Source organism: Mustela putorius, unplaced genomic scaffold (genome assembly GCF_011764305.1).
Source record: "Mustela putorius furo isolate JIRA1106 unplaced genomic scaffold, ASM1176430v1.1 tig00000129_pilon_pilon_pilon, whole genome shotgun sequence".
In the NCBI taxonomy this organism is placed as follows: domain Eukaryota; kingdom Metazoa; phylum Chordata; class Mammalia; order Carnivora; family Mustelidae; genus Mustela; species Mustela putorius.
The window spans coordinates 44287997-44314924 of record NW_025421290.1 but is presented as its reverse complement, the minus strand read 5'-3'; the positions used below and the strand labels follow the sequence as shown (position 1 = coordinate 44314924).

At 54.1% G+C, this 26928-nt stretch overlaps 1 protein-coding gene across 6 annotated transcripts in view; it reads left to right on the top strand.

The window, feature by feature from the left end:
• Positions 1-1565: 1565 nt before the first annotated feature.
• Positions 1566-26928, top strand: part of CLMN (calmin) — a 105885-nt gene continuing 80522 nt past the window's right edge. For 3 of the 6 annotated variants that reach the window (XM_045073274.1, XM_045073295.1, XM_045073306.1), the window contains exon 1: positions 1566-1753. In XM_045073274.1, coding sequence (XP_044929209.1) covers positions 1672-1753 — 82 coding nt within the window. In that variant the 5' untranslated portion in view covers positions 1566-1671. The remainder of the gene's footprint in view (positions 1754-26928) is intronic. The other 3 variants (XM_045073278.1, XM_045073279.1, XM_045073286.1) reach the window with 2 other exon arrangements.

Genomic DNA, 26928 nt, shown 5'->3' with positions numbered 1-26928 from the left:
GATTATGCCCCTGCCGTCTAGAAACCGGTGGCACACAGGACGCCATCCTGGGACCTGTGTCCACGGACCCTGCCCAAGTCGCTTTCCCGGTGGGGGCTCCCTTCATCCTCCAGGTTCAGCTCTAAGGTCGGTCCTCCTGAGATCTCTCTGGACCCCTTCCCCATCTCTGTCACCTACCCCAGTGCATTTTCTCTGTTCTGGAAATCATTTCCATGTGTATTATTTGGTTTCTTGGTTGTCATGTCCCCCCTCCCCTCCAGGAATCTGAGTCTGATCATAGATTCATTCATCTTAAGGGCACAGGGTCTGTTCACCAGTAGGGGCTGCATAGTTATTAGCTACTGAGGAAGTAGCCAGTCTATCTGAGTTTCTAGAGGTTCGGTAGCATGGACGTGGCAATGAGGAACACAACTCAACCTGTATTTAAATGCTCTGGGAGACCTGCCCACAATTTTTTATTTTTTTGACTATCCTATATATAAGCCATTCTGTGTGGAGCCAGGCTGGGAGAGCCTGTCCCGGCACTCAGGAAAAGGTCAAAGTACTGAGCCAGGGGCTTGGATCTCATGTCCTTAACTCATTCTTCAGCGTTGGGTAAATTCCAAGATCCCAGGACCTCACTTTTTGTGTTCGGGAAACCAGTTAACTTTGCCTGATGTAGTAGCCAGCCCCAAACAAGGTTAAGATCCTGCAACTCTCAAGAGTTAAAAGAAACAGTGAAGAACCGCCCCCCCCCCAACACACACACACACACACACACGCCCCCACATACCCAGAAGGCCCATACTCATTTTCAGGAAAGCCCCAGAAAGGGTCACTTGGGAGATTCAGGGGCCTGGGACTGCCCGGGTTTGGGGGTGGGGGCTCGGGCTGCTTCTTCCCTCCCCAGAATCTGGGGTCATCTCCGGACCGGATCCCCAAGGAAAAGGTTTCCAAGCTGGGAAAGCAGTCCTCTCGCTCGAGCTCCCCAGTCTGGAGGCAGAGGAGAGACTGGCCCTGACTCCATCTCAGCGTTCATTTGCCCCTACCCAGGTGCCCACAGGGGCGCCTGGCCTCGGCCCGGGTCCCTGTCTTCCGCAGAGGTGGCCTCTCGGAATTGTGCCGAGGCAGGGGATCTGAGGTGGTGGGGTGTCTGCGGGTGTCTGTACCCGGGACAAGGGTGCGCTGAGGCCCCGGGAGCCGGGTGGGGGGGGCGTGCCCTCCCGGACCGGCGCTGGGACCCGCGGGCTCACCCTGGCCGGCGTCGCCCCGCCCACCGCCCCCTGAGACATCACAATCTGGGGGCCGGGACCCCGCGCCTCATCACCGCCCGTTTGCTACCCAACAATCCACCCAACAAACACCCCGGGTGGGGGGAAAAAAAGAAACCGGCCCGAGCCCAGCCTCCCTCCTCCTCCCCCCCCACCCCGTCCCGCCCCGCCCCGCCCCGCCCCTCGCCCCCCGGGGCCCCCGCCCCCGGATGGGGGAGTGAGCGCCAGCCGGGCGCCCCGCACCCGCCGCCCCGCGCCCGCCCGCTGCCCGCCCGCGGCGGGGGCGGCCCGACCGCGCGCCCGCCCCGCCCGCTGCCGCCAGCCGCCGCCGCCGCTCAGGCTCCGCGGCGCCCTCGCCCGCCAGGCTCTCCGCCCGCCGCCCGCGCCCGGCCCCGGCGCCCCGGCCCGCCGCCCGCGCTTCATGGCTGCGCACGAGTGGGACTGGTTCCAACGCGAGGAGCTCATAGGGCAGATCAGCGACATCCGCGTCCAGAACCTGCAAGGTAAGGCGCCCCAGTACCCCCCCCCACACACACCAACCACGGGGAGGGACGCCCGGTCGGGTGGCCCCGGGAGTCCCGGCGCCGCTCCCGCCCGGGACAGCGCCGCCCGGCGCCGCCACCTGGCCCCGCCTGACCCCGCTCGGGTCGCCCGCTGGCGGGGAGGGGGCAGAGACGGCCGCCCCCCGGCCCCCCAGCTCCTCACGGGGCCGCCCGGCCAGATTCGCGGTCGCCCAGGGGGTGGGGCGGCACACGTGCGTGTGTGTGTCCGGGGGTCCCGCTTTCTTTGGCGGGGGGACGTCACGACTCCCCTGCAGCCGCTGCTGCGACTTTGGCCAAGTTTGAACGTGTGGGCTCTTGGGGGCTGTGGCCCAGGTCAGGGAGGGAGGAGAAAGTGCGACTGCGTTTGTGTGTGCGCGCGCGCGCGTGTGAGCTTGCACACCTCCCAAGTGCCTCTGAGCCTACGGGAACGGACCGGGGGGCGGCGCCTGAGGGGTGGGCTGGGGACCAGGGCCGGGGGCGCGGATGCGGGGGCTGGGCGGGCTCAGCTCCGGGCCAGCCACTTGCCGCGGGCCCGGGGCTCCAGTGGGGAGGGGGCGAGAGGCCCCGCCCGCCGGACGCGGGACGCTGGGACCCGCCGCCACCTCGACAAGGTGAAAGAGAAACTCGGGAGGCCGGCGCGTCGGACCGGGGCTGGGGGTGTCTTAACCTTTCAAGAGTTTATTCATGGTGGAAACTCGGAAAGCACAATAAAGGGAAAAAGTTACCCACAACCACCGTCTAACCCACGCACCCACCCGCCTACCCAAAGAAAGCTGCTGTTTGTATTTCTAGCCCCTTTTCATCTGTGGGCTTTGCAGAAGGAGACAGGGTTCCACTTCCGGCCTCGCAGGCACAGAGACCTGGCTGGCCAGGGAAGTTTCTTTCTAAGTTTTCTGGGCAGACTTGGGTTTCTAGAGATTCCAAGGTTGGGGGCGCTGCAGAGAGAGCTGGGAGCCCTGGACAGAGAGAGGATGGGGTGGTGGGTGCCCCCCTACCGGGTACCTGCCTTTACTGCCCGAGGGTGGCCTGGGGGGTGGGGAGGGTGGGGATGGCCCCGGCAGTCAAATTTAAACATTGCACCTGAGAGAATGTTTACTTGGAGTCGTGTGGACCTGCTCCACCCCTAGGCTACACAAGGACAGGGCTAGGAAAGGTGAGCTCACGTGGGGTGGGGGAAGCCCAGTGCAGGGTCCACTGGAAATGGAGTTTGCTCTGGGCTCCCCCCACCCATCTGGCTGTGATTTGTGTAAGAGGAGGAGGATCAGGCTGGAGATGTTGCAAATGATCCCTTCTGATAACAAGCCTGGTGTCTGGATCCTGTTGCCCCAGAACTGACATCCTATTTGGGGGTGGGAATTAGCATTTCTTGCTGAGATGGCATGTGGTTTGGGCGGTCGTGCTGTGTGTGTGTGTGTGTGTGTGTGTGTGTGAGGCAATCAGTGGGTGTTTAATAAACGCATGCTAACCAATTTTTAATGCAGCAGCTCCCTGCATTCCTCAAAGCCCAGCTTTCAGTGTAAAGGGGATTGACTTTCATGCCCAATGTTCAGCAGTGTGAGCAGTTACACCTGGAACTCTGAGAGAGGGCTTCACTCCATGGGGCAATTTCAGATGAGTCCTGAAGGTTGGGTAGGAGGTCACTGAATGGGTTCTCCCCTCAGCTCCCAGTGAGCAAACTGCCCTTCCCCTTTAGGCAATGTCAGGTACAATGTGAGCATCCGTGGGCTTTGCCGTTTAAAAAGATAAGCTTTTAGATTTGCGTCTATATTATGCATACATCTTCTGTATGGTAGAAAATGTGCCTTGCTCTTTGGTGCCGGGCCAACAAAGTTTTACCCATGGATAACCCAGGTAGTCACTGTCCATATCAAGATACAGATGATTTCCAGTGCCCTGGATGGATGCCTCGTCTTCCTTCCCGGGCAGTGACTCCCTCCCTTGCCTGCCCCCACCAACGGCAGCTACTATTCTGAGCTTTATCACTCTGATTTTGCCTGTAGAACTTCCTATAAAATGGAAGACTACGATACACCCTCTTTTGCACGGACTTGCTTTGCTCTGTACTTGATCCATGTTCTTGCCTGTGTTTTTTTTAAGAGCGTTTGTAGACTGCTTTGTTAAAATATAATTTCCATACCATAAAATTCACTTGCCTTAAGTTTACAATGCTTAGGAAATCAACAGAATTGGGGAAACCTCCCAACAGTCCAGGTTTGGAACATTTTTTTTTTTTAAAGATTTTGTTTATTTATTTGACAGACAGAGATCACAGGTAGGCAGAGGCAAGCAGAGAGAGAGGAGGAAGCAGTCTCCTTGCTGAGCAGAGAGCCCGATGTAGGGCTTGATCCCAGGACCCTGGGATCATGACCTGAGCTGAAGGCAGAGGCTTTAACCCACTGAGCCACCCAGGTGCCCCTGGAACATTTTCACCACTCGAAAAAGCTCCCCGGTTGTGGGCACATATGCGTGTCTCAGCCCTGGGCCCAGGCGACACGTGGTTCCTGTTCCTTTTGTCCGATGGGTGCACCCCTCTTCGTGGGGCTGCTCATTGGTGGGGGGACATGGCGTTGTTTGCAGGTCGGCATTATTGTGAAGCGGTTTGTCCTGGGGGGGAGGTGTTTGCATGGTAGAAGTGCCTTTCATGGCTTCGCTGATGTCAGGGGCAGGAATCCACCTTCTGTCCCTTTCTCCTTGGGCTTCCCCGTCTTTAGAATGGATGCTTCGTGGAGATCTTCTCTCCCCATCTCCATGGTCCTCAGAAAGCCCCAGCCCAAGGGCCAAATCCAGAAGGCTCTGCTTGGCTGTGCTTTGAGCATCTGCCCAGACCAGCTGGCCAGTGTCACTGGGCCTGGACATGTGTGGATGGCCAGCTCTGCAGGCCGCAGGCGGGGTAGGGGACCTTGTCATCTGAACTCCGCGTGGGTGGTAGGCAAGGGAAGCAGGGGGAGTCCAGGCAGAAGGGCTGTGTTTTGAATAAAGCTGTGTGCTTGCTTAGAGCACAGGTAGCCCGCAGTTGTCGTGGTGATGGGAGGCCGGGTACCGTGGGATTTCATGACTCTGGAATCCTAGGGACCGAGGATGCCCAGCTTCCCGTCTGCAGGTGGTGGCTGCTGTTGTGGGCAGGAATCCTGTTCTTTTCACAAGGCTTTGACTCTTGTGGTCCTGGGACCGGGGCTTGCCCCACAATCTCAGGCTGGAGGACACTGCGTTTCAGGGAAGAATGACCTGTGTGTTTCCATCTTTCTCCGTGTCTGTATTTCAAATTTGACTTGGAGGTCTGTTCACCTCCTCTCATTTGCCCCTTGAAGCCCTTTGAACTGTGGGGTTCTGGAGTTCGAGCAGATATGATTGCCATGTCACCCGATCACCCCCTGCGGACCACTGGAACGAAGACTTCCGGGCCTGTCTTTGGAGAGCCGGGTGAGCTCTGCAGAAAGCATGGTCTCTCCGGAGAGGCCTGTCCCTCAGCTTGCTGTCGCTGCCGCAGGAGCCGATGAAGTCCTCGTGGATACGTTCGCTCTGGTGGCTCCTAAAAGGACACTCTGGTGGAGAGCACGGGTGTCCCTCTGGGTCCAGGCTGCCTCTGCCACCCTTACGGGGACTCCTTCAGGGAAATGGAGGTGGCCCAGGCAGTTGACTTTTTCAGAGAGGAGAGAGCAGAGCCATGCCCCGCCCCGCACCCCCCCGCCGGTGGTCCCACTTCCCTGGAGCTTTGTGGGGTAGCCCTGAGGTCTGAGGTAGTCGGTGGACTGTCTGTGCCTTAGTTCTTGGCCTGGCTGTGCGTGGGGGGCGCTCCAGTGCCTTTCCCGCGCGACAAGGCTGCTTTGGCTGTTCCCTGCCCACCCCCGCCCCTCCCCCGTCCTACCACCCGCCCCCCCCCCCATCCCCCTTTGACTTGGCCTCAGGGTCCAGGCTAGTGCTCCACCAGGTCTGACTGCTGGGCCAAAGGTTGGGTGGATTGTTGGGAGTTTGGAAGACACTCCTCTTCAGGTCGGAAGCCTCCACTATCCTCAGAATTCCCTGGACTTTTCTGTTCTGTTGGGCAAATGTGTGCAAAGCATATAGCAATGTGTGGACAACAAGGAATGTCACTGGTCCTTGTTCCTGCCTTTAAAGCAGCACAAAGCCAGGCTGGGCCTCCAGTTTCCGGCTTCTGGCTGTCTGGTGCCTTGTTCCTTCTGATGCTGTGAACCTAGACCTCACTGCTTCAGAGCTAGGGGGGTCCCCAGAGCTAGGGGGGTGGGGGGTGTGGCTGGAGTTCGGTGGGCCCAGGCCCGCTGCTGCTCTGGTGGTGGGGCTCGGGGGAGCATCCGCCGCTGCCAGCTGGGCCCTGCTGGCTGGTCGTCCCTGAGCTGTGTCCCCACCCCTGCCTCAGTGTCTCCCTCAGTCAGATGGGTTGGGAAGCCGTACTGCCCAGGGTTGACAAACAGGACTGCGGTTTGGGGCCCTTGGAACTGAGATGGTGCCGGGCACAGTGCTAGCCCTCCTCAAGGTTTCCCACAGGCCTTTGAGGCGGGGTGCTTGTTTCGGGAGGGACTTGCCCATAGTCATGGGCTTCAAGTGGAGCTGGGTTGTGAACCCAGGACCCACTGAGCCCACGTATCTTGTCACACTAGCTCCATGAGTCAAGTATGATGGGTGCCCAAGGGAGGAGCTGGTGGCCTCAGGCCTGGGAGCTGGGCAGGCCTCGCAGAGGAGGGGCATTGGGGTCCGGCCTTGGGGGCTAAGCAGAAACGTGATGGTGTGAAATCCCTGTTTCACAGTTCACAGCGTCAGAAGAAGGACAGTAGGAGAGCCTGAAGGCAGGCTCTGGGCAGGACAGTGCCTGTGTGGTTAAAAAGATCAGCCCTTGCCGTGTTCTCTGCCCCCTTCTCTGATTGTGTTGGCTCGGGTCCAGGAGCAGGCCTTCCTGTGCTTGCCTGGACTCTCTGGTCACGTCTTCATGGCTCAGGGCTTGTGTCCCTTCTTCCCAACTATCTACCACTTAGCCACCCCTCACTTGCCCCTCCTAAGCTCCTCGGTGGGTCTCCATGACCAACCTGCGGGCTGAGGCAGCCCCTGAGTCCATCCCAAGATGATAGCATCATGGTCCACGGACGTCACGATGGGAAGAATGCTGGGCCGCACTGGCTTATGGGATCAAGGCTAAGCCCCTTAGTCTGGCATGCGACGTTTTCTGTGGTCATGTTTGAGATGCCAGCCAGCCTCCCCTCCCACAGCTCCCTACCGGCTCCCAGCCCCCCACACCCTCCCCTCCTGGCTCTTATCCCTCTACCTGGAGACCTCCTGTGCAAACAGCAGACAGATCAGGGATGTCACTGTGGTCAAAGTTACCGAGCAGCAAGGAAGAATCGTTCCTGCTTCTACCTCCCCCAGCTCCTGGAGAGCACAGCAAACGTGCTGGAAGTTTCTGTGTGAAAACAAAGAAAATCAAATGCAGAGGTTTCCAGGCCTCTAAGAACTGCTGCCTATAAAGTCCCAGCCCAGGTCTGTGTGCTTGGTTCTAAAGGATAAGAGCTCATGGAGAACATTTTTTCCAGGCTCCCTGCTGGAGTCAGGCCACAGGCTTTGGGTTAACGCTGGGTTTTGCCTCCCTCAAAGACCATGTTCCAGTCCGGCTCTAACCCTCACTTGGGATGTGGATTCTTCTCCAGGGGCCTTTCTGGGTGGAGAATTTTGTGCAGCTGGGGAACCCACAGCCAGGACCTGGAGGTTGACACCCTGAGCCCGAGTCCCAGCCTTGTCACTAACTTGCTATGGGATCCTGGGAAATCTCTTCTCCTGGCCGTGCCTCAGTTTCCTCACTGCAAAACAAGATGGCTGACCTCCCTGGCTCAAATGGGCCCCCTGGAAGGTGGTGTGAGGAGTGGCATGGCCTAACCAGAGCGTGTCCCGGTAAAGGCACCTGAGTTCCAGTCCCTGGCACGCTTGGGCGGCCAGCATGCAACAGCAGGGCTCCCTCCTGGATTCTTTACAGTGTTAAGTGCTAGACACTCACCCCCACTGAGGGTCCCCTGTAGAAAAGGTTGCAGTTGATAAGCTCGTTATAGAAGTAGGGCGCAGTAAATGGTGTGCGTTCTTGGTCTGTTCTCGGCAGATCCATCATAGCTTCTATGAAGATGAAGAGCCCAGGGCAGGTCTGGGACACCTGCTCCAAATCAGCTGGGCACAGTTGGAAGTTCCCCCCATGGGTGGAGTGGCCCGTCCACAGTCAGGGTGAATGAGGGGATCCTGGCGTCACCCATGTCACATTTATGCTGAGGAACGAGTGTGTTTAGGGACCAGGTGGAAGTCTGTACTAGGGGGCAGGGGGGGGGTGCCCAGCCAGTTGGCGGCAGAGCTAGGAAGAGGTGTCATCACAGGGTTACTTACTACCGGTCCCAGCTCCTGCTTGGCCTTGACTCCAGTGAGCAGCCCAGAGCCATCCACCGACGCCGAGCCTCACGGGAGAGGCAGTACTTCTGACTCTACTGAGCGCTCCGGGGAGGCGGCCCTTAGCCGAAGAGGCCCAGATTGCATTAAGTGCCCTCCCTGACCTGTGGAACACTCTGGCATTTAATTTTTGCCTGGAACAGCTGAGGCCCAGGGCACGGTCCTCCGCCTGACCAGCCAGAGGTCCCGCCCGCCCTGCTCCAGAGGGGAAGTGAGAAAAATAAAGTAATTGTCTTTTTAGTGATTGAACCATTAAAAATGAACTCCCTGTTCCCATAGAAACCTTCTCTGATTTCTCCCACCCCCTCCCTGTGTGTCTTTTTTTTTTTTTTTTTTTTTTTTTTTTTTTTTTTTTTTTTACCCAGTGGTAGATTGTGTCAGTCACAGAAGGAATTAGAGGCAGCATCAAAAATCACAAGTGTGGGTTTAAAGACTCCTTGTGGGTTTTTCCCCCTCACAGGCCTGTCCCCTGGTCTTTCATCAGTTGTTTTCTGTCAGAGCGGGGCCGGGGGTGGGGGCAGGTAGCAAACTCTGGTTTGCGGCTGAATCTCGCCCACTGCCCGTTTTTGTGAATAAAGTTTTATTGGAACACAGCTGTGCTCATTTGTTTGCCTATTGTCCACAGCTGCTTCTGCCCTCCGAGGGCAGTTGAGGCGTCGTGACAAGGAAGTACCCACAAAACCGGAAATATTTACTGTTTGGTTATTTACTGTATGGGATGTGGGAATCCAGAGGGCTTTCTGTGGGCTGGCTGGGGCCTGGAACCCAGACGCGGCACTTGACCAGTGGGAGATGCCCTGATGACCACAGCGGACGATGGTGGTTCCATGTGTAACAGGCCCAGCCTTGTTTCTAGAAGGTTGATGATGCCCGCCGAGGAGGGTTCCGGCCCTCTACAAAACCACATGCCCTCTGTGAGCCTGGCCATTCAGCCAAGCCGCGGTCCCGGGATTGCTGGAATCCTGAAATCCTGGGAGCTGGCGTGTCCCCAGGACACAGAGGAGGTGGTTATCATGAGGCTAAGAGGAAGCACATTAGGACTGAGTGTGCTCCGTGGGTGCTGCAGGAGTATGGCGGGGAGGGGAGGTCCAATCCAACCCGCAGGGTGCGGCTCCTGGGAGGACGGGAAAAGTCTGTAATTGCAGGTCTCTATCTTGTGTGCAACCAGGGAGTAGGGGAGTGTATGGTGATGGGTGAAGTGGGGGCTCTTGGGGAGAACTGTGGCCATGGTTGGGGTGCGGGGCATATAGGGGAATGGGCCCCAGAAGTAGCCCGTGCCCCTGAGAATTTCCTTTTCATCTTGCCCTTTGGAGCCCTGTGATCCACTGTATGGGCGATTAGAGCCCAAGTCCCCCAGACGAGGACGGGGACAAGCCTGGGAGGATCTGGGGAATCTGCAGAAAGCCCTAGAGTCACTTGTCCGGTCTTGCAGAACTGGAGGTCTCACTGGAGGGACCTTTAGGGCTCCGATGATGTCATGCCCCACTCCTGCCTCCCGCTCCTGGGGGGCTCGCCACGCAGGCAGGAACCGTGGCGATATTTATATCCCTCTCCTCTTTTAAACTATTTTCAATCCTCTATGGTATGACATACTTAAAAAGCAGGGTTCTGAGGCCTTCTCGCTGGGAACTGGGACGGGGGGTGGGGAGGGGGCACAGCGATGACCTGCCAGTTGGCTGGTGCGGTAGCTTAGCCTGCCCTGGGCATCCTCCACGCGCCCTCCCTCCCGTCCCGCGTCAGGCCCGGGCCCGAAGCTCTCCCCTCTCACCTTTCCGTGCTTGCCTGCTTTTGCCAACATCCTCCTCCTCAGTCACCAGGACCACCGTTTTTCTGCTTCCGGCACCTCTGATCCTGTTTCATCCCGGCAGTCCCGGAGATCTTTCTGTGTCTTGGTAGAAGATGCCTCTTGGCCTGCAGGAAGAAGCGGAGCTGTGCGCTCTGGGTCACCCTCACTTCTCCTGCCCTTCCTGGAATGAGCCAGCCCCAGCTGCATCCGCCCTTGACCCTGTACATGACTCCTGCAGAGAAGGACCATGACCCGGCCTAGAGCAGCCTCCCTGAACCCTGCCTGCACCCACTTGGGTGGAAATCACGGCCGCCTCCCCTGGGTCCCCGGGGGGCCCCCCACGACTAGGTCCCCAAGAGGGGTGCGTGTATCTTTCCTCTGCGAGCACTTCCTGGGGACCAGGTCTTCAGAACTGTCCACCGCATTGTGTTATGTTATTTCACTTGGCAGAGGGACTTCACAGATGTGGTTACTTGAAAGATGTTGAGATGGGATAATCCTGGGTTACACAGCTGGGTCCCATTAATCTCAAGCATCCTTAGCGAAGGAGGAGGCTCAGAGAGAGAGGAGAGGTGATAGGGGAAGCCGATTAGGATCATAGCAATGCTGATGCTAGAAGGGGCCGTGAGCAGGAGAGTGCAGGCAGCTTCTGGAAGCTGGAGAAGAGAAGGAGATGGCTTCTCCCCCAAGAGTCTCCAGAAGGAGCACAGTTCTGCCGATAACTTCAATTTTTGCACATCAAGCCCATATCCAGAGGTAATAAATTTATATTGTTTTAAGCCACTAAGTATCTGGTAACCTGTCATAGCAACAATAGGAAACTGGCACGCAAATGAATTACAACTGGCTGTCAAGCCCAGTGGACACCCAGGTGGTGGCATGGAGCCTGAGCTGGGAGCAAAGAGACCGGGGCTCTGGCCACAGGGCTGCCACCACTTGGCTGAGGCTACCTGGCAGAGGGCAGGAGAGCAGGGTTTGAGGGGACAGGAGAGGGCGCTGGCCTGGGCTTTCAGGGATTCCAGCCAGGAATCCACAGGCATGGTGTGATCTGAGATACACACAGGGCTGTGAATGACCCTGGGAACAATGACATGAAGATCGATCTCTGCTCTGGCGCCTGGATGGTATGGATGGCTGGGGCGTGAAGAGGGTGACATCACAGTGGCCTCAAGGTACCCACCGTGCTGGGATCCAACACTTTCGGCAACTGTGACACCTCCCTTCTAAGCCTCATGTTCTTTAGGGTTGAGCTACATGAACCCTGGAAATGCTGTTACCCAAGAGTGGGTCCAGTCCCAGTGGCTTGAAACAGTTGTCTACTTCACATGAAACATTGAAGTCTGTTTAGAAAACAAGAGAACATGCGTAGGGTATTGGCTTGTGGGCAGTTGTGATTTGTTGGTATCGTTCAAAGTCCAAGGCTAGACATATAAGTTATGAGGAACTTAAGTTCCCAGAGAATGAAAGAAAAGTCCTCATCAAGCCTCACGGTTGGAGCATGATGGAAGGCCGCCATATTGTATTCTACCATTTTACCCATTTTCCCCTTCCTTTTTAGTTGAAGGGTACCCCCTTGCCTCCCACCAACTTAAAGTGGCTCTTCTCCGTGGTATTAAGTATGAAACCAGTAGTAATCACTGATAATGACACTTTATTTTTTTTCCTGTTTCTACTCATTTTTATAAAACAAGGATGAAATGCAATCAGATGTTCCCGTAATTTCTGAAATGTGGTACCATGAAGAAGGCAGTGTAGCTAAAGGGCTCCCCTGTGCTGTGGCTCGGCTCCTTCCTTGTCAGACTATCTTCGTGAAGACCTGACTTGAGTAAAAGAGGATAATTTGGTGTGTTGTTGTAAAGTGTGTCATATTGAGTACAGGTTGTGTAAAAATCAACTAAGTCAAGGATTGTCTTCGTTGGTTATAGGGCATTGATGTTGTGATTATGGGGAATATGGCAGGGGGCTGGCCACTTGCTAGACAACTGTACATGTCTTCCAAACAGCCCCCATAATGGGCATTATTATCTGTCCCCAAGCACTAAGGCTGAGCAGCAATGCCAAGCTACTGAGCTAACAAGCCATAGAACCAAGAGTCAGAAGTTTAAGTCTGGGAGGTTGGAATAAGTTGGGGGATGGGGTATGAAGAGGGAGCACTGATGGGACTTTGGTTTGGGGTAGGGGAGAGACTTGGTGAATGCTGGCTCCAGGCCCAGTTGGCTATGGAGGGCGCAGTTGACTTGGAACCCTGGAAGAGAGCTGGACCAGGCTGAAGGATGTTGGGCAAGAAGTCAACCAGCCTTGGGTACTGAGCCTTATCCGAGGGGAATCAGTGACTCAGCTGTTCGTAGCCATGTACCTACCAGGTTCTTCACACTGTGACAAAATCAAGTCTAAATTCCTGACTGATGACCCCCAACTAGATTCCCAGGGGCAGAGTCAAGAAGATTAGAGACAAGGATCCCATCTTAAGAGCTTGACAATATGAAATCTCCATAACCTTGAATTATGGCAGAGCCAGAGGCAGCCATGGGAAACCATCCTGTCCTCCCCATTGTGGGTTGTGATAAGGGCGGTGTCAGATTATAAAGCACGGTCACCTTCACTCTATCATTTAATTCTACTGTAACCTGTGAGATTAGTGCTCTGTTCCCTCTACAGATGCAGACACTGGGGCCCAGAGGAGGTCAGTGTGGCATCTGAGACTTCCTGTGGCCCAGTCCCACCAGCAGTTGCTGGGAGCTAGTCTGTACAAGGGATTCACTTTCCTTTCATGTACACAAGGGACTGTGTGGAACTTTCCCTTGGAGAGCTGGTCTGGCTTTTGAGCTTGACTCTGATCTAAAACAAAACAAAAAGTGATACCTTTCCGATCAAAGCTAAGGGCCTTGGGCCCCAGTGGCAGGGTGTTGGCAAGCCTGGACGATGGCCTGTCAAGTTCCCAGAATTGCTGTGGGCAAGTGCCACGAAATGGCATGTGGTGGCAGGGGGGTGACGGATGTGGAGGACACATGTGGATGCCATAGGACTGATGATTGGCGAGCAGAGGCGGTGGCCAAGAATCAAGAGTTGCCCTTGATAGACTGTGTTTGCCCTGGGTGGGCACTGCTATACTGGGATTTGTTATTAGTGACAGCTTGTTGTTGGCCTGGCCTGCCCTGATGAACCAGAAGGCTCACTGGGTTGGGCACTGGGACCCATCCTGGTCACCCCTGTGTCCCGGGGCCTAACTTCCTGTTCTAGACTCCGCTTGCATTCAGAGTTTATCTGTTGGATATGTGAATGTGGATGCGAAAGTGTAGATTCCAGGATCTGGCAGAGCTGGGATTTTAATGTTAGTCTCCTTTCTGTGGACTAGCTGTACATATCTGAACTGTACATCTTTTGGGGGAAAATCCCACCTTCTCATGGTTGTTAAAACATTCAGTGGTATCACATACCTTCAGCATGTTTCCCTATACTCGCCTTTTCTAAATCATATGTAACTATAGTTTTCCAAGGTATGTATGAAAAACAGTGGTTCTCCTTTTTACCCTCTTCCCCAGGAGCAATAGCTTGCAAATTTTTTTTAGCTGATGATTTTGGTATTTTCCTCGATGTCGCTGAATAACATGCATATATCCCTTTGTCTTGATATTTGGTTCAGGGCTCTGATTTCCAACTTGGAAGGTAAGGCTGTTGCTCTCCTCTTTACCTCTTCTAACCACAGATCTTTCCTGTCCTTCCAAAGCCTGATATGTTTTCATCATACTTTTGGAAGATTAGTGATTGAGGTTAACATCATTAGGCCGGCACTATTCAGAGCTGAGTCATCTAGTTACTTAGGATCACTGTTCCTTTCCTGTTCTATTTTTGGTTTCCTTGGAGTTAGAACTGTCCATTGTTATTGGCATATGTGCTTATTAATTCATTCCCAGACTCTATTGGTGTTCTGGATATCCCCGCAACTTGTTTGTTGCATCAGTTAAACCTTCTCAGTTTTCTCTTCTTGAGCACATCAGGGTCCTTTGATCTACTCCAATCTGCATTACCTTCCATACCTGGGGCGTGGCTGTCACCTAGGCCTTCTATCACTGTCACCTGGGCCCACACCCACATCTTTCCTGGGTTTGTTCTCTCGTTTCCTGTCTTCCTCTTCTGGTTTAGTCTCTTAAATACAAGGGTACATCCTTCCTGAGAAAGTGTGCCTGAGGGGTTAACTTTCTGAGAACTTGCCCATGGAAAAATGAATTTATTCTTTTCTGACTCTTGATTGCTACTTTAGCTGGGTATCAAATTCAAGGTTGGAAATCACTTTCCTTTGGAAGTGGAGCCTTGCTCCATTGTTTTGTTTTGTTTTGTTTTTTTAAGATTTAATTTATTTATTAATTTGTCAGAGAGGGAGCGAGAGAGAGCAAGTGAGCACACAAGCGGGCAGAGTGGCAGGCAGAGGTGGAGAGAGAAGCAGGCTCCCTGCCGAGCAAGGAGCCCGATGCAAAACTTGATCCCAGGACCCTGGGATCATGACCCAAGCTGAAGGCAGCAGCTTAACTGACTGAGGCATCCCACTCCATTGTCTTCCAGCTCCCAGCGTGGCAGTTGAGAAATGTGAAGCCATTCTTGATCTTTTCTGTGACCTGCTTTGTTCTCTCTGGAACCTTTTAGGAACCTGTTTCTGTCCCCAGTGCCCTGAGACTTCAGGTTGGCCTGCCTTGGTGCTGGTCTCTCCATGCTGATCACTTAGACATTTCCCTCTGGAACTGCAGCTGTCTGTTCTGGGAAATTTTCTTTCTTTCTTTTTTTTTTTTTTAAATCTTGATTTCTGCTCATGGTTTTCTCTAATCTTCTAGAACTCCTTTTATTTGGATATTGGTCCTTCTGGACTAATCCTTTAATTTTCGATTTCCATTTTAAATTTCCCTCCCTACTGCTTTTTGCTCAACTTTCTGGGAGATTTAATCAATTTTATATTCTGCATTTTAATCTTCCACATTTTTAATTTACAAGAGCCCTTTGTGGGGCACCTGGGTGGCTCAGTGGGTTAAGCCACTGCCTTCGGCTCAGGTCATGATCTCAGGGTCCTGGGATCGAGTCCCGCATGGGGCTTTCTGCTCAGCGGGGAGCCTGCTTTCCTCTCTCTCTCTCTCTCTGCCTACTTGTGATCTTTCTCTGTCAAATAAATAAATAAAATCTTAAAAAAAAAAAAGAAAAGTTATTCTTTAGAGAAGTCTTTGTTATTCTTTAGAGCAGTCTTTATTTCAGGGTTGCAGTACCTTCTCCTACACACTGGGAATATTAACTGTGGACAGTGAGAGCCCAGAGCTTGCTTTGAAGGGCAGCATCTAAGAGCACAGAACCAAATAGTCTGGTTCGAATCCCAGCTCTGCTACTCACTTGCTTTGGAGCTTGAGAAAGTTTCTCAATGTCGTTATTCCTCCAACACTCCATCTGCAAGATGAAAGTAAGAATAATGTGGTCTGCCTCAGGATGTCAGAGGGTGCAGAGCTGTTGGGGGTGCTGTGTGTCTGTTACATCTGCCGTTCTCCTTGTTTATGTGGGTTGGTTGGGTCTGGAACTTTAACGTTAGAGCCTTCTTTGTTTCGCTGGCTCATAGTCCTTGATTGTTTTCTCATATTTAAGAGCTGAGGACTGAAAAGTGTTCTGTGAGCTTGGAGCACGGGCTGGCCAGGGTGGCACTTCTTGGTGAGGAGTCTCTCTGACGGGCACCCTGCTGGGTTGTGTCACAGGGAACCCCGTGTTCCCTGAATCCTCCTGGCTGATCAGATTGAGAGAGGCTTACGGTCTTCTGTCTGGAGGGTGAGGGCCGGGGATCTGGGAGCTGGAGGAAGAAAGGGAGCTAGGGGCGAGGAGCTCGTCCTCGGCATCCAGTGTGTAGAAATCACTTACTGTGCCTCATTTCAGCCCAATTCACACTCAGACCTTCTGTTTTATCCTCTTTAGAGAACAGACTTGTGGTCTTATGCCGGATGGAGGATGGGACTGTCACCTGCAAGTAGACGTGGGGGAGGAGATATGGGGACTCTTACTGTGTTTTCCCACCCCAACCCCATGTCCACAGATACCTGTCACCAGTAATTCCTAAGAACCTTTGAGACTTCTGGGTCGTAAATTGGGCTGTCTTTGCCCTTCCCCACCACCACATTAAGGTGTGGATTTCTTGCAATGCTAATCAGTTACCACAGGTCTGTCTTCTCTCCACCCTTTGGGATCTTGCTACTGTCTTGCCTCCTTCTGTTCTCTCCATCCTTGTGGATTTATATTCTAAATACATAGCGTATATCCCAGAAAGACCCCTTTGCCCTAGGTTTTAGTAGGATTTCAAGATGGACTGAAATCAGAAGCTTGTGCTGAGTAGAAGCCCAACTCCTGTTTGGCAGGAGATCACTCCCTCACCTCTCCCAGTGCCTCCCAGCAGCTGGGGAAGAAGCTGGCGACAGCGGCGTCCACCCCAGCCCTGAAGGTTTGAAGTGTGAGGACACTTGCTTGCCTGTGTTCCCTTCCATTTTGACTGTTTATCAGAAACTGCTGCCCGGTCCTGGTTACCAGGGGAGATCAGGGACATTGCAGATGCGTTTGGTCACCCCTGCTGGCTGTTTTTCCAGGCGCACGCTCTGGTTACCTGGTGTTTCGAGGCATGGGGATCAGGGGTCCAGGCAAGGGTGCAGCTCTAGGAGCAGAGGGACCTTCTCTAACAAACTTGTCCCTGACGTCCTCCGAGGTCTCAAATCCCCAGGCAGCAGCCTCAAGGCTCCTCTCAGCTGGGCTGCAGGCTGTGCCGCCCACGGGGTACACTGGCTCCCAGGAGAGAAAAACCAACCAGGGAAGGAACAACGGGTTGTTTGGTTGCTACATTATTTGATGTTGGAGCCCTGCCTGCTTTTATAAAACATCCCAAGCCCAAAGCCACAGGCTACCTGGGGGAGAATTGGCTGGTGCCAGGCTTTGAAAGTTAAGCTATTCTTCATGGCAAGATTAAAGATTATCCTGCCTGAACCTCCATCAGACACTGGCAGGCCGACTGCACTTGATCTCCTCGATTTTTGAGTGGGTTGGATTACCCAGGAGGAGGAGCGCCGTGGAAGAACCTTGGAGATACCCAGGAAAGGCAGAATCAATACATGACCCCGCAGGCTCCCTGAAATAATGATGCTTTTTTATCCTGCAGCCCTGATCAAGTCAACAGAGTTGATGAATAGGAACAAAACCAGAGAAAGGAGAGCCTGCCTGATCTACAGTGGGAAGAGGTGTTTGAGGCCAGGTGTGGACTTGAATTTTAGCCCCTTTGCTTTGTGGCTGTGGAACGTTAGCCCAGTTATGGGTCCCTATGGAATTTTGATCTTCTCTATCTGTAATGTGGCTTTAATAATAGTAATGCCCTCCCAAGGTTGTTTGGAGGACTCCGTGAAGTCATGAATGCCCAGTGCCCAGCGCTCTTCAGGACCTTTGAAATGTTTCTTTCTTTAAAAGAGGAATTTTTTTTTGTTTTGCTTTTTGGTATGGTGATCGAGATTTTGATAGGGGTCCAACTGAACCATAGGAATGGATCGATTGCTTAGTCCATATTTCAAGGACAGATTCAGTGTCTATCCTCGGGATGATATTATGAAGACCACAGGGCAGTAGCTGACACTAAGTGAGTAGTGTAGTTGGAGGCCTGGCGTCCTTTGGGGATGGGACAGATGATGGGGGGTGAGCCATCCAGCAAGATGGAAGTTGCAGCACCTTGTGTTGAGAGAGGGTCTAGGATGGTAGGAGGAGACGAGCCGGGATGACCCTCGCGGTGAGTGAGGTGGTTGGCGTGAGCCAAGGTGCAGAGGCCGGAATGAGCTGGAGTGTTCAGAAGGTGCGTGGTCCCGCCTGGGTCAGAAAGGGACCCAGAGTGGGGCAGTGCCTGTGGGTGCGCGTTAATAATCAAGTGACCTTTTGGACGCATTTCCTCCCCGGCCAGCGTTTGACCCTGGAGACATGGCCTAGGCTGGCTTGTGGCCCTCTTTCCTTGGTGAGGGAGTAGTAGGGGGGGGCCACTGTTGGTTTTCAGAGCAAGATGGTCTTCCTGGGATGAGATGTCCCCGATGTAGCAGGTGGTTTAGCATCCTTGAGTGAGCCCACGAAAGGCTAATCAGGTGACAATCAAAATCTCCCTCCCCGTTTCTCCCCGGGGAGAAATGGGTAAGCACCCATTTGAGACTAATAGGGCACCGTGGATGCAGACAAAGGGGGAGCCCGTGCTTCTCCAGAGCCGTCTCCACTTGTGTATGCAGAAGTGTCATCACTACACGTGCCCCTCACTCAAAAGACTCTTTGATCGGAAGCTCCGGCTCCAAGGCTCTTGGAGAATCAGTCGTTGATGTAATAGTCATTCTGTGAATCGTGTCCATTATAACCAAGTGCGCTCCAGCTGTTGGAAGAATCCGGCAGAGTGAGGTGATAACGCGTGCCCTTTCAGATTATTCCGTGGAAAATCACTTACTGCGTCAGGAGAAGCTGTAATTTTTACTTCTGTGTTCTAAAATATTGCCCGTTTTCTCTCCGTGTCAGAACAGACAGAGCCCCTCTGGCTCCTGAGTTAACGTCATGCGAGGACAACGTGCAGCAGGTAGTACGGGCGTCAGCTCAACAACCCTGCCAGGCTCCAGGGAGTGACAGGCCCGTCTGTGTCCCATGGCAAGGACTCCATCCCCGTAGTCCCATCGGGACATTAACGATGACCATGATGGGAAGCTATTGTGAGTGTCTCCCAAGGGAGCCCCACATAGCGCCATGAAGGACTTGCGGACAAGGTGACATTTTCATTTGAAATGAGAAGAAGTGGAATTAGCTAGATGGAAGGGGGAGAGGAACATTCCATTCCATGCCGAGGGGTCAACTCAGCCAGGGGCTGCGGTGGGCAGGAGCATGGCTCAAAGACACAGCGCTACCGACTGGGGCCCCCAGAGATTGCTGTGAGGGCCGTGTTAGATCCCAGGCACTGTTGTGCAGACCCCTGGAGCCCTGCCCTGGGTGAAGATGGGGCATGTCTTTGGAGTTGGAGGTAGAGCCTCTGGATTTTTTCCGTGCAATGAAGCTGGTGGGGCTTTGGGCCATTATCAGGGGCATCACAAGGTCTATGATTGACTTCCTTTCAAATAGGCTCAGCTCTGAAGACCTGCTCCCCACCACTGAGAGTGCACTGCGTGGCTTCGGGTCACAGAGCTGGGGTGGCTTTTGTCTTACTCCTGTGTGTGCCCTGAGGGTCTAGTGTCCTGGGGGCGTGTCCTCTTCTGTCCCCATGTCATCTCATTTCCTCTTCTTGCTCCTGTCCCTCCTGTCCCAAGCTAGGCAGATCTGCTCTGTTCAAGCACCATTTCTCTGTGTTGGGGAGGATGGCAGTGTAGATGGTGATGGTGACACAGTCACCGCATATGTCACCATTATGTCCCCATATTGACTACCTATTGTGTGTCAGGAACTCTGCTGGGTATTTTATATTTAACTCTCCAGAAACTGTATGAGTAGGGAAGGGGCTCATTTTGTTATATAGGATATTAAGGCTCAGTGAGGTCCAGTTCAAAGTTCATGGTCACACAGCTGGTTAGAGTTACAGGCTCAGAATTTGGCTTTAGATTTTCTTGCTCCCAAAGCTGTGCGTTTTCCACCTAAGCCACACCAGGTCCCCCACTGAAGTTGAGTTTACAATGTGGTTTATAAGCCTGTGGCGCTGGCTTCTTTGAGTCCCCCATGTAGACCTCTGAGTCTGCAGTGAACACTGAGTGCCTCTGTGGTCACCACCACTGATCTGAGGCTCCTGGGGACTTGGGTCTTATCCACGTTGAGACAGGCTAGGAGTGGGAAGGATGCACCACGTTTGAAGACCCGCTAGGAGAAAAGGATGTAAAACATCTCAATAGTGGTCTTTAAATATTGCTTCCATGTTGAAATGAAAATGCTCTGGTTGTAGTCGGTTAAATAAAGTACGTTGTTAAGGTGAATTTCACCCGTGTCGCCTGACCTTCTGCAATATGGCGACTAGAAATTTGCAACATAACCCGCATGGCTCACATTATATTTCGACTCAGCAGGACTTTGGCGAGACTGTGGTTTCTGAGGACCTTTCAGTGGTTCCTTCTGCAGACTCAGTGTCTGCCTTTCTCCTCTTCCTCTCCAATGTCCTTGACCCCCAAACCCCCTTCTGAATTACTTGCCCCATGTGTGTCCCCGAGACTGTCCCGGGGGACTCCTCTCCTGCCTGGCCTCTGACCCCATCACAGGACGTGCTGCTCCAGTGTCCCTTGTCACCCTGGACAAGTCATTCTGGCTGTTCTGAGTCTCAAATGGCTCGTCTCTAGAAAGGAAGTGACATGCCTTCCTTGTGGGGCTGTTCATATATGAGGATATCTGTCAGGTCCCCGCACCTGGTAGGGGCCTTCTAGAGCGACCCGTGTCACCTCCATGACAGACAGGGGGTGAGGGAATGCCGCAGAGGCTGGTGAGACGCCCCCGCAGCAGGGCACACCGGGTGGTGCCAGCCCGTCCTGCGGCTTGGAGGCCTAGCTGACGTTGCATACCCGGCACGGGGAAATCAGAGTCCACCCTCTGAACAGATGGGTCAAGTGCCCACCTGTAATCCTGTCTCTGGTGCCCTTGGATCCCTCACTAGTTCGTCTGTCCCCTCACCTGGGCTCAGATCGAGAGACCCTGGGGTCCAGGATTTAAAATGGTGATTCACGGTGCTGGTGGGGCCATCCTGGCTGGTGGCAGTGACAAGGGGACAGGGGTCGAACATAGGGCAGGGCAGCAGCGAGGGAAGTCGCACCCACTCTTAGACAGTGTTCCTTCTGGACACAGAGCCCTCGTAGGCCACAATAGCCATGGATTCCAGGGCGAGCCTCCTGACCTCCCTGGTCCATTTCCTTGTCTGTACTTGGAGGAAGCCAGGGCCCGCCTTATGATAAGGCCCAGGAAGCCCTTGGCACTGCTGGGCGCTGTGGTGTGCAGGGGTGTGGCCCGGGGTCCTCATCTGTAGCAGTTGCTGGTTTTGTTTTCACGTGGTTCTACAAGTGCTACAAGCACATTTTGCCCCCCCCACCCCAGCCCTGCCCCGCACACTTCTGTGTTGCCCCTCCGGTATGTTTCTCGCGATCCTAGCTCCACACTTGGATCTGTTACCCCTTTGAGGCCTGCTTTGGGCTTTTCCATGTTGCGTCTCACCCAGTGCCGCCTTCCGTACTGCTGGGAGCCTCTCTGACACTCCGAGCTGGGTGAAGCCGCCCCCACCCCTGCCGCGCCCATCTGCTCTTGGCACCATGTCTCAGCTCTTGTCACTTCGTTGTCACACTGCCGTGACTTGTGACCGAAGCCCTTTGCCGGGAGGGTCCGGTCTGAGCCGGCCCAGCTGTGCCCACAGAGTGGACGTGCCGTGCCCCACTGAGCAACCCGACTAGAATTTCCTTAACCAGCTCCCTCCTGAGACAGGCGCCCCTGCTTTGCAAGTAGAGCACCGCCGTGAGCGTCTCACTCGGGACAGCCATCTTGACCTTGGGGTGGTACTTTCTCAGGCTAGATGGGTTCCCTGAAAAACGACCAGGGCAAACATTCTCTAAGTCCCGATCAACATTCGTGGTGAGTTTTAAACTTGGGGCTGCTCCTTCTTTTTGGGAGTGGGGTTCCGGGTTCCCTTCAAACTGCCTTCACTGGGCACTTAGGCAGGAAAAACCAGTTGTGAAGCTGATTCTGATGGGAGCAAGTGTGAGCCAGGAATTAAGATGGAATGGAACAGTCTGACCGAACCTTGGGCTCCCCTCAGCCCCTCCCCAGTGGGCACAGGCCGAGGTGAGATGATTTTGGGTGGTCCCTGGAGAGCCGGTCATGAAAGCCACTTCCCCAGGGTGGCCCGTGTGGACAGAGCCTCATAGGCCAGCTCTCCTGGGAAGGGGCTGTCTAGAGGGGAGACAGCCAGGGAGGGCCAGGTGGTGCCGTGGGGTGATGAAGATCACAGTGCAGAGCCTGCGGCCTGGGCTGAACCTGTCCTGCTCCTTGAAGCAGTTCCCCGGGGAGCTCCTAGAGGGAGGTGTCTACTTCATGCCCCAGAGAGCAGTGGTTCCCAAACTGGAGGTCCCTTGTCCTCAGCGCAGGGTGATTTTGCCCCCAGGAGACCTCTGACAAGGTCTGGAGACGTTTCTGGTTGTCACAGCTTCGAGGATGCTCCTGGCCTCTGGTGGGGGGAGCCCAGGGATGCTGTCAACGTCCTACAATGCACAGGATGGCTGCCAGCAGAGAGTGACCCAGCCCAGAATATGCACCCCGCCGAGGCTGAGGAACCCTGCCAACGGCCCGTTGGGATTGCCTGGAGGGCTGGCTGAACCCCACCCCACTAGGTCTGGTCGGGGGCGAGAATTTGCATGTCTAGCCAGTCCCCAGGTGCAACTGGTCCCTCGAGACAGATCGACAACCCCTGGGCACATTCACCCGCTCTGCTCCTGGCTAAGGCTATTTTCAGTGCTTGTGAGAGCTCGCCAGGGGCCTTGTGAACAGGTTACCCACATGTCACGACTATCCTGAGAGAGGGCTACTTTTGTCTACCCCCCCCCCCATTTTCCAGAGGTAGAAACTGAGGCTCGTAAAATGTGATTCATGCTAAGTACCTGCACGCATCATTCCCCAGTGGAGCGGTGCGCGCTCCCTCTGAAGGGCCCAGGCCAGCCCAGCGGCGGCCTCCCGGCCCAGCAGGTGCTGGGAGACGAGGTCGGCGTGCTCCTCCCCCTTTCCCCCTTCCAGTCCAAGTTCTGTTCCTTAGCTTCACGGGGGGGGGGGCGCGGTTAGGACCCCCCGGGCTTTGGTCCCCTGTCCTAGAGAAGAGTGGCGAGGGGAGGCTGCCCAGGACCAGCTTTGGGGACCTGTCTCCTGCCCAGAAGTGGATGGGCAGGGCCTCAGAACTCAGGGTGGGGGCACTAAGCCCCCTTGTGCCCCTTCCTGCCCCCGGGACTTGGTGTGGGAGCTGAGGCCTGATGGGCTCGCGGAGGACAGGGGGAGACCCAGGTCTATGGGATGCCCACGCTGGTGTTGGACCCCAACACTCGCGAAGCCGGGCCTTGAATCTTGGCTCCTCCCGTGACTTTGCACAAGACACTTTTTCACAAGAAATGGGGAAGATTCTCCTACCCCACGCAGAACTGTGGTGTGGATTAGCTGACGCCCACCATGTGTGTAACGCAGACCTCACGCACAGCAGCCCTTCCAGAACCAGCAGCCGTCCGTTCCAGGCTGCCGAGGAGCCACCAGACCCTGACTGGCCTCCCGGTCTCCATCTCCTGTGCTGAGAAGCAGGTTTAAACCATTGGCCTGTCTTCCTCACAGTGGCAGAAAGGGTTCAATGAAGCCTGTGTGAGGAATACCCCTCCCTCCACTCCCCATCTGTCTGCCTTTGCTGCTCACCACCTCCAGGCAGCCTCCCTTGATTCTCCGCTTCCTGTTTCCAGCACCCCAACACTTAGCCCTCTGCCCCCTAATGAGCACCGACCGCTCTCCTCTGGAAGGTGTGAGGCCTCTCTGGGGCAGGGGCTCTATTGTGGTCTCCTGTGTCCCCTGTGCCTGGTGCGGAGTGTGGGAGCTCAGAAAACACCGGAACAAATGCACAGAATGGCCATGTGCTTGGGGAGCACTCTCGCTCCTGCTGTCAGAGCACCTCACCTCTGATGTGGATCTCAGTGGGGCCTGAGTACCAAGAAACAGGATATTCTCTGGGGGTTCTGATTTTCCCTGGGTGCTCACTCCTGATTTGGGCAAACCTTTTCGGGTTGGGAGAGGACCTGGGGGTGGCCCAAGGGGAGGACCCCGGGAAGACCAAATCTCCTAGCTCCACGCACTGGCTCATTAGACCCTAAGTTCTGCCAAGGCAGGATTTGATCTGGTTCATTCATGGACATGTCCCAAGTGTCTGGAACAGCGTCTGGCACATAGAGGGAACTCAATAAACATTTGCATGAGTGAATTCTAGAAGGTGCTAGAAGGTTTTTTTTATGAGGCATTAAAATACCTAGAACCTGGTGGTAACATAGGAGTTTTTAAAATAAGCTTCTTTCCAAAGATACATTGGAGTCAGGAAAGCCCAGATGGACTCGCCAACTGGCCACTCCGGCTGTGTGACCCAAGCGGGTTGTTGTGTGTCTCTGGGCTCTTGTTCCTCTTCTGCAAAGTGAGGATGATGATGCCCAAGTCACAGGGGATTAGGTTGGATGTGCTCATGTTACGTGCATCCTGTTCCCTTTCATGTTAGCCTGTGCCAGGCCTACTGTCCCTCCCCATAGATATGAACGCACCTTTTGTTCTTTTAAAGATTTATTTATTATTTGAGAGAGAGAGAAAGAGCCCACAAGTTCACAAGTGGGGGGAGGGGTCGGAGGGGAGGGGGAGGGAGCATCTCAAGCAGACTCCCCGCTGAGCCCAGAGCCCGATGCAGGGCTGGATCTCAGGACCCCAAGATCATGACCTGACCTGAAATCAGGAGTCAGATTCTCTTCCGACAGAGCCCCCCAGGAGCCCCTAAAATACACCTTTTTGAGTGAAACAGTGCCTGCTCACCTGTTAGGGATCCTCCTGGTTGATCCCTGGCTCAGCCCTCAGTCCCCAGATCTCCTTCGCCTGAGCGGAAAGCTTCTTTCTCATACAGATTGTGTGTTTTCGGGGAGGGGGCTGACAAGTGGGGGAGCCACATTGCTTTTGCCGAGGTTACCATCTTTTTGCACCATTGACCCTCCCCTGTTGGGGGCCCCTGGCCAGCAGCCCTGTGGCCCTTTGAACAATCTCTGTTTCTGTGACCCAGCCTGACTCTAGGGGTGGCAGACCAGACGGCGGGAGAAGGTCCTGATGACGAGAGGACCTTTACCAGTGGGGGGCTGCCTGGTACAGGCTTAACAGATCTTTCTGTCCATAATGATAAGAGAGAGAAGCAGGCTTCATGCTTTGTGGTTAGCTGGGGTCCAACACCTGTTTGGGGGCAGCTAGCGGGAGAGGACAGAGAGCTGCAGGTGGGTCCCCGTTGGGGGCTGGGCATGGTGGTGGTGGTGGTCCGGGGCCTGGGGCCGGGATGATCACTGGTATCTACGAGCTGGGACTTTATGGTAGTTCTCAGCAAGGGCTGGTGAGGTGGGGGCACCTGGAGCGCCCTCGCTGTCCACAGGAATGAAGGATGGTATCACCACCTGGGAAAACTTAACTGATTTTTCAAAAGCGACACATAGAGTCGCATTCGCCTCAGTCATTGCCCTCCTGGGTATTTCCCAAGAGAAATGAAAACAGGTTCACTCACACAACTCTCTCTTTATATATATATATATATATATATATATATATATATACACACACACACACACACACACAAATTCATATATATATGTAGGTATATATATACACACAGAAATTCATATATATATATGGATTTTTGTGTGTGCACTATTCCCAGTAGCCAAAAAGTGGAAACAAGCCACATGTCCCCAGGCTGGTGAGTGGCTAACCAGACCATGGTGCCTCCGGCAGAGGAGTGAGTCCTGCTCAGCCATAAGAAAGGACATACGACCCAGGTAGATTGCACAAACCTAAGTGGGGGAAGCCAGATTCTAAAGGCTCTAATGGCATTCCATTTATAGAACATTCTGGAAAAGCCAAAATTGTAGAACAAAAACGTGGATCTGTGGTTGTCAGGGGCCGAGGAATAGGGAAGAGAATTGACTACAGTCAAGCACTAAGGTATTTTTGGGGGGATACACTATTCTGTACCTTGAATGTGGTGGTTACTCAACTTTATTCATCAAAACTCATAGAACTGTATACAAGAAAGGGTGAATTTTACTATCTATAAGTCATGCCTCAATAAATGTGACTTTAAAAGTGGGGGGAGGGGGAAAGAGAGGACAGACCACTAACAAGCAGAGTGTCTTTATCACGGTTGTTCTCATGATGCTGGCGTGTCCGTTGAAACAGGCCGTCACACTCAAGTGGCCTTCCTTGGTCCTGTGACCGTTGATGTAAGTCAGCACTTTCTAACTGATCTTTGAAATCTCTTCCTTGTAAAAGCCACGGGAACCCCCACTGAGCCCTGGGCATGGATTTACCTTGTAAATGAGACTTTACAGACTTCTTTCAAGTCTCGTAAAGTGAGACCTGCAGGGAGAAGCACAGGGCGGAGGCTGGCAGCCACCCTTTCACTCTGGCCCCGAGCAGGCACCAAGCCCAGAGCCTTCCTTGGGAGCACACCAATGGGCCCGCCTTTATTCCAAGAGAGACAGACTTAGGGGTGATTCTGGATCCGTCTTGACTAGGTTTGGCTGTGCATTACAGAGAGCCCCACAACAGTGTCGTAAACAGGTGCACATTCTGCACAGGCAATCCAGAGCTGGTGTGGCAACTGTGAACCACAAAACCGGAGGGACCCAGGCTTCCTCTAGCTCCCTGCACTGCCATCTCCTGGTCCGGCTCTTGCGTCCTGATCCAGCGTGGCTGCTAGAGCTCCAGCCATCACGTTTAGTGTTTCAGGCAGCAGGGTGGAGGGAAGGACAATAAATAAGGGCCAGGCAAGGGCTGGGTGCTACATCTTTGTTAACAGAAGTTTCAAGAAGCTGTCTCTTGGTATTTCTGCTGACATCTCATTGGCCGGCACGTGGTCACATAGTTTCAGTGAACTTTGAGGCAGGCTGGGAAGTTGAGTCTAGTGGTGCCCACCTAAGAATGGGGTTCTAGTTCTACAGAGGGAAGAGAGAATGGCTTTTTGGGGTGGGAAATGCAAGCCCTGCTTTCCACCACAGCTCCCGACCCTGCCATGGTTTTGCTCTGGGTTCCTGGACTGGGTTCAAAGCCCATTAGGACTTACTTTTCCTGTCTGTAAAATGAGCACAAGTCCTTCTGTTCTTGCTTGTTATGGGTATTAAACAAGATGATTATAATACCCCCC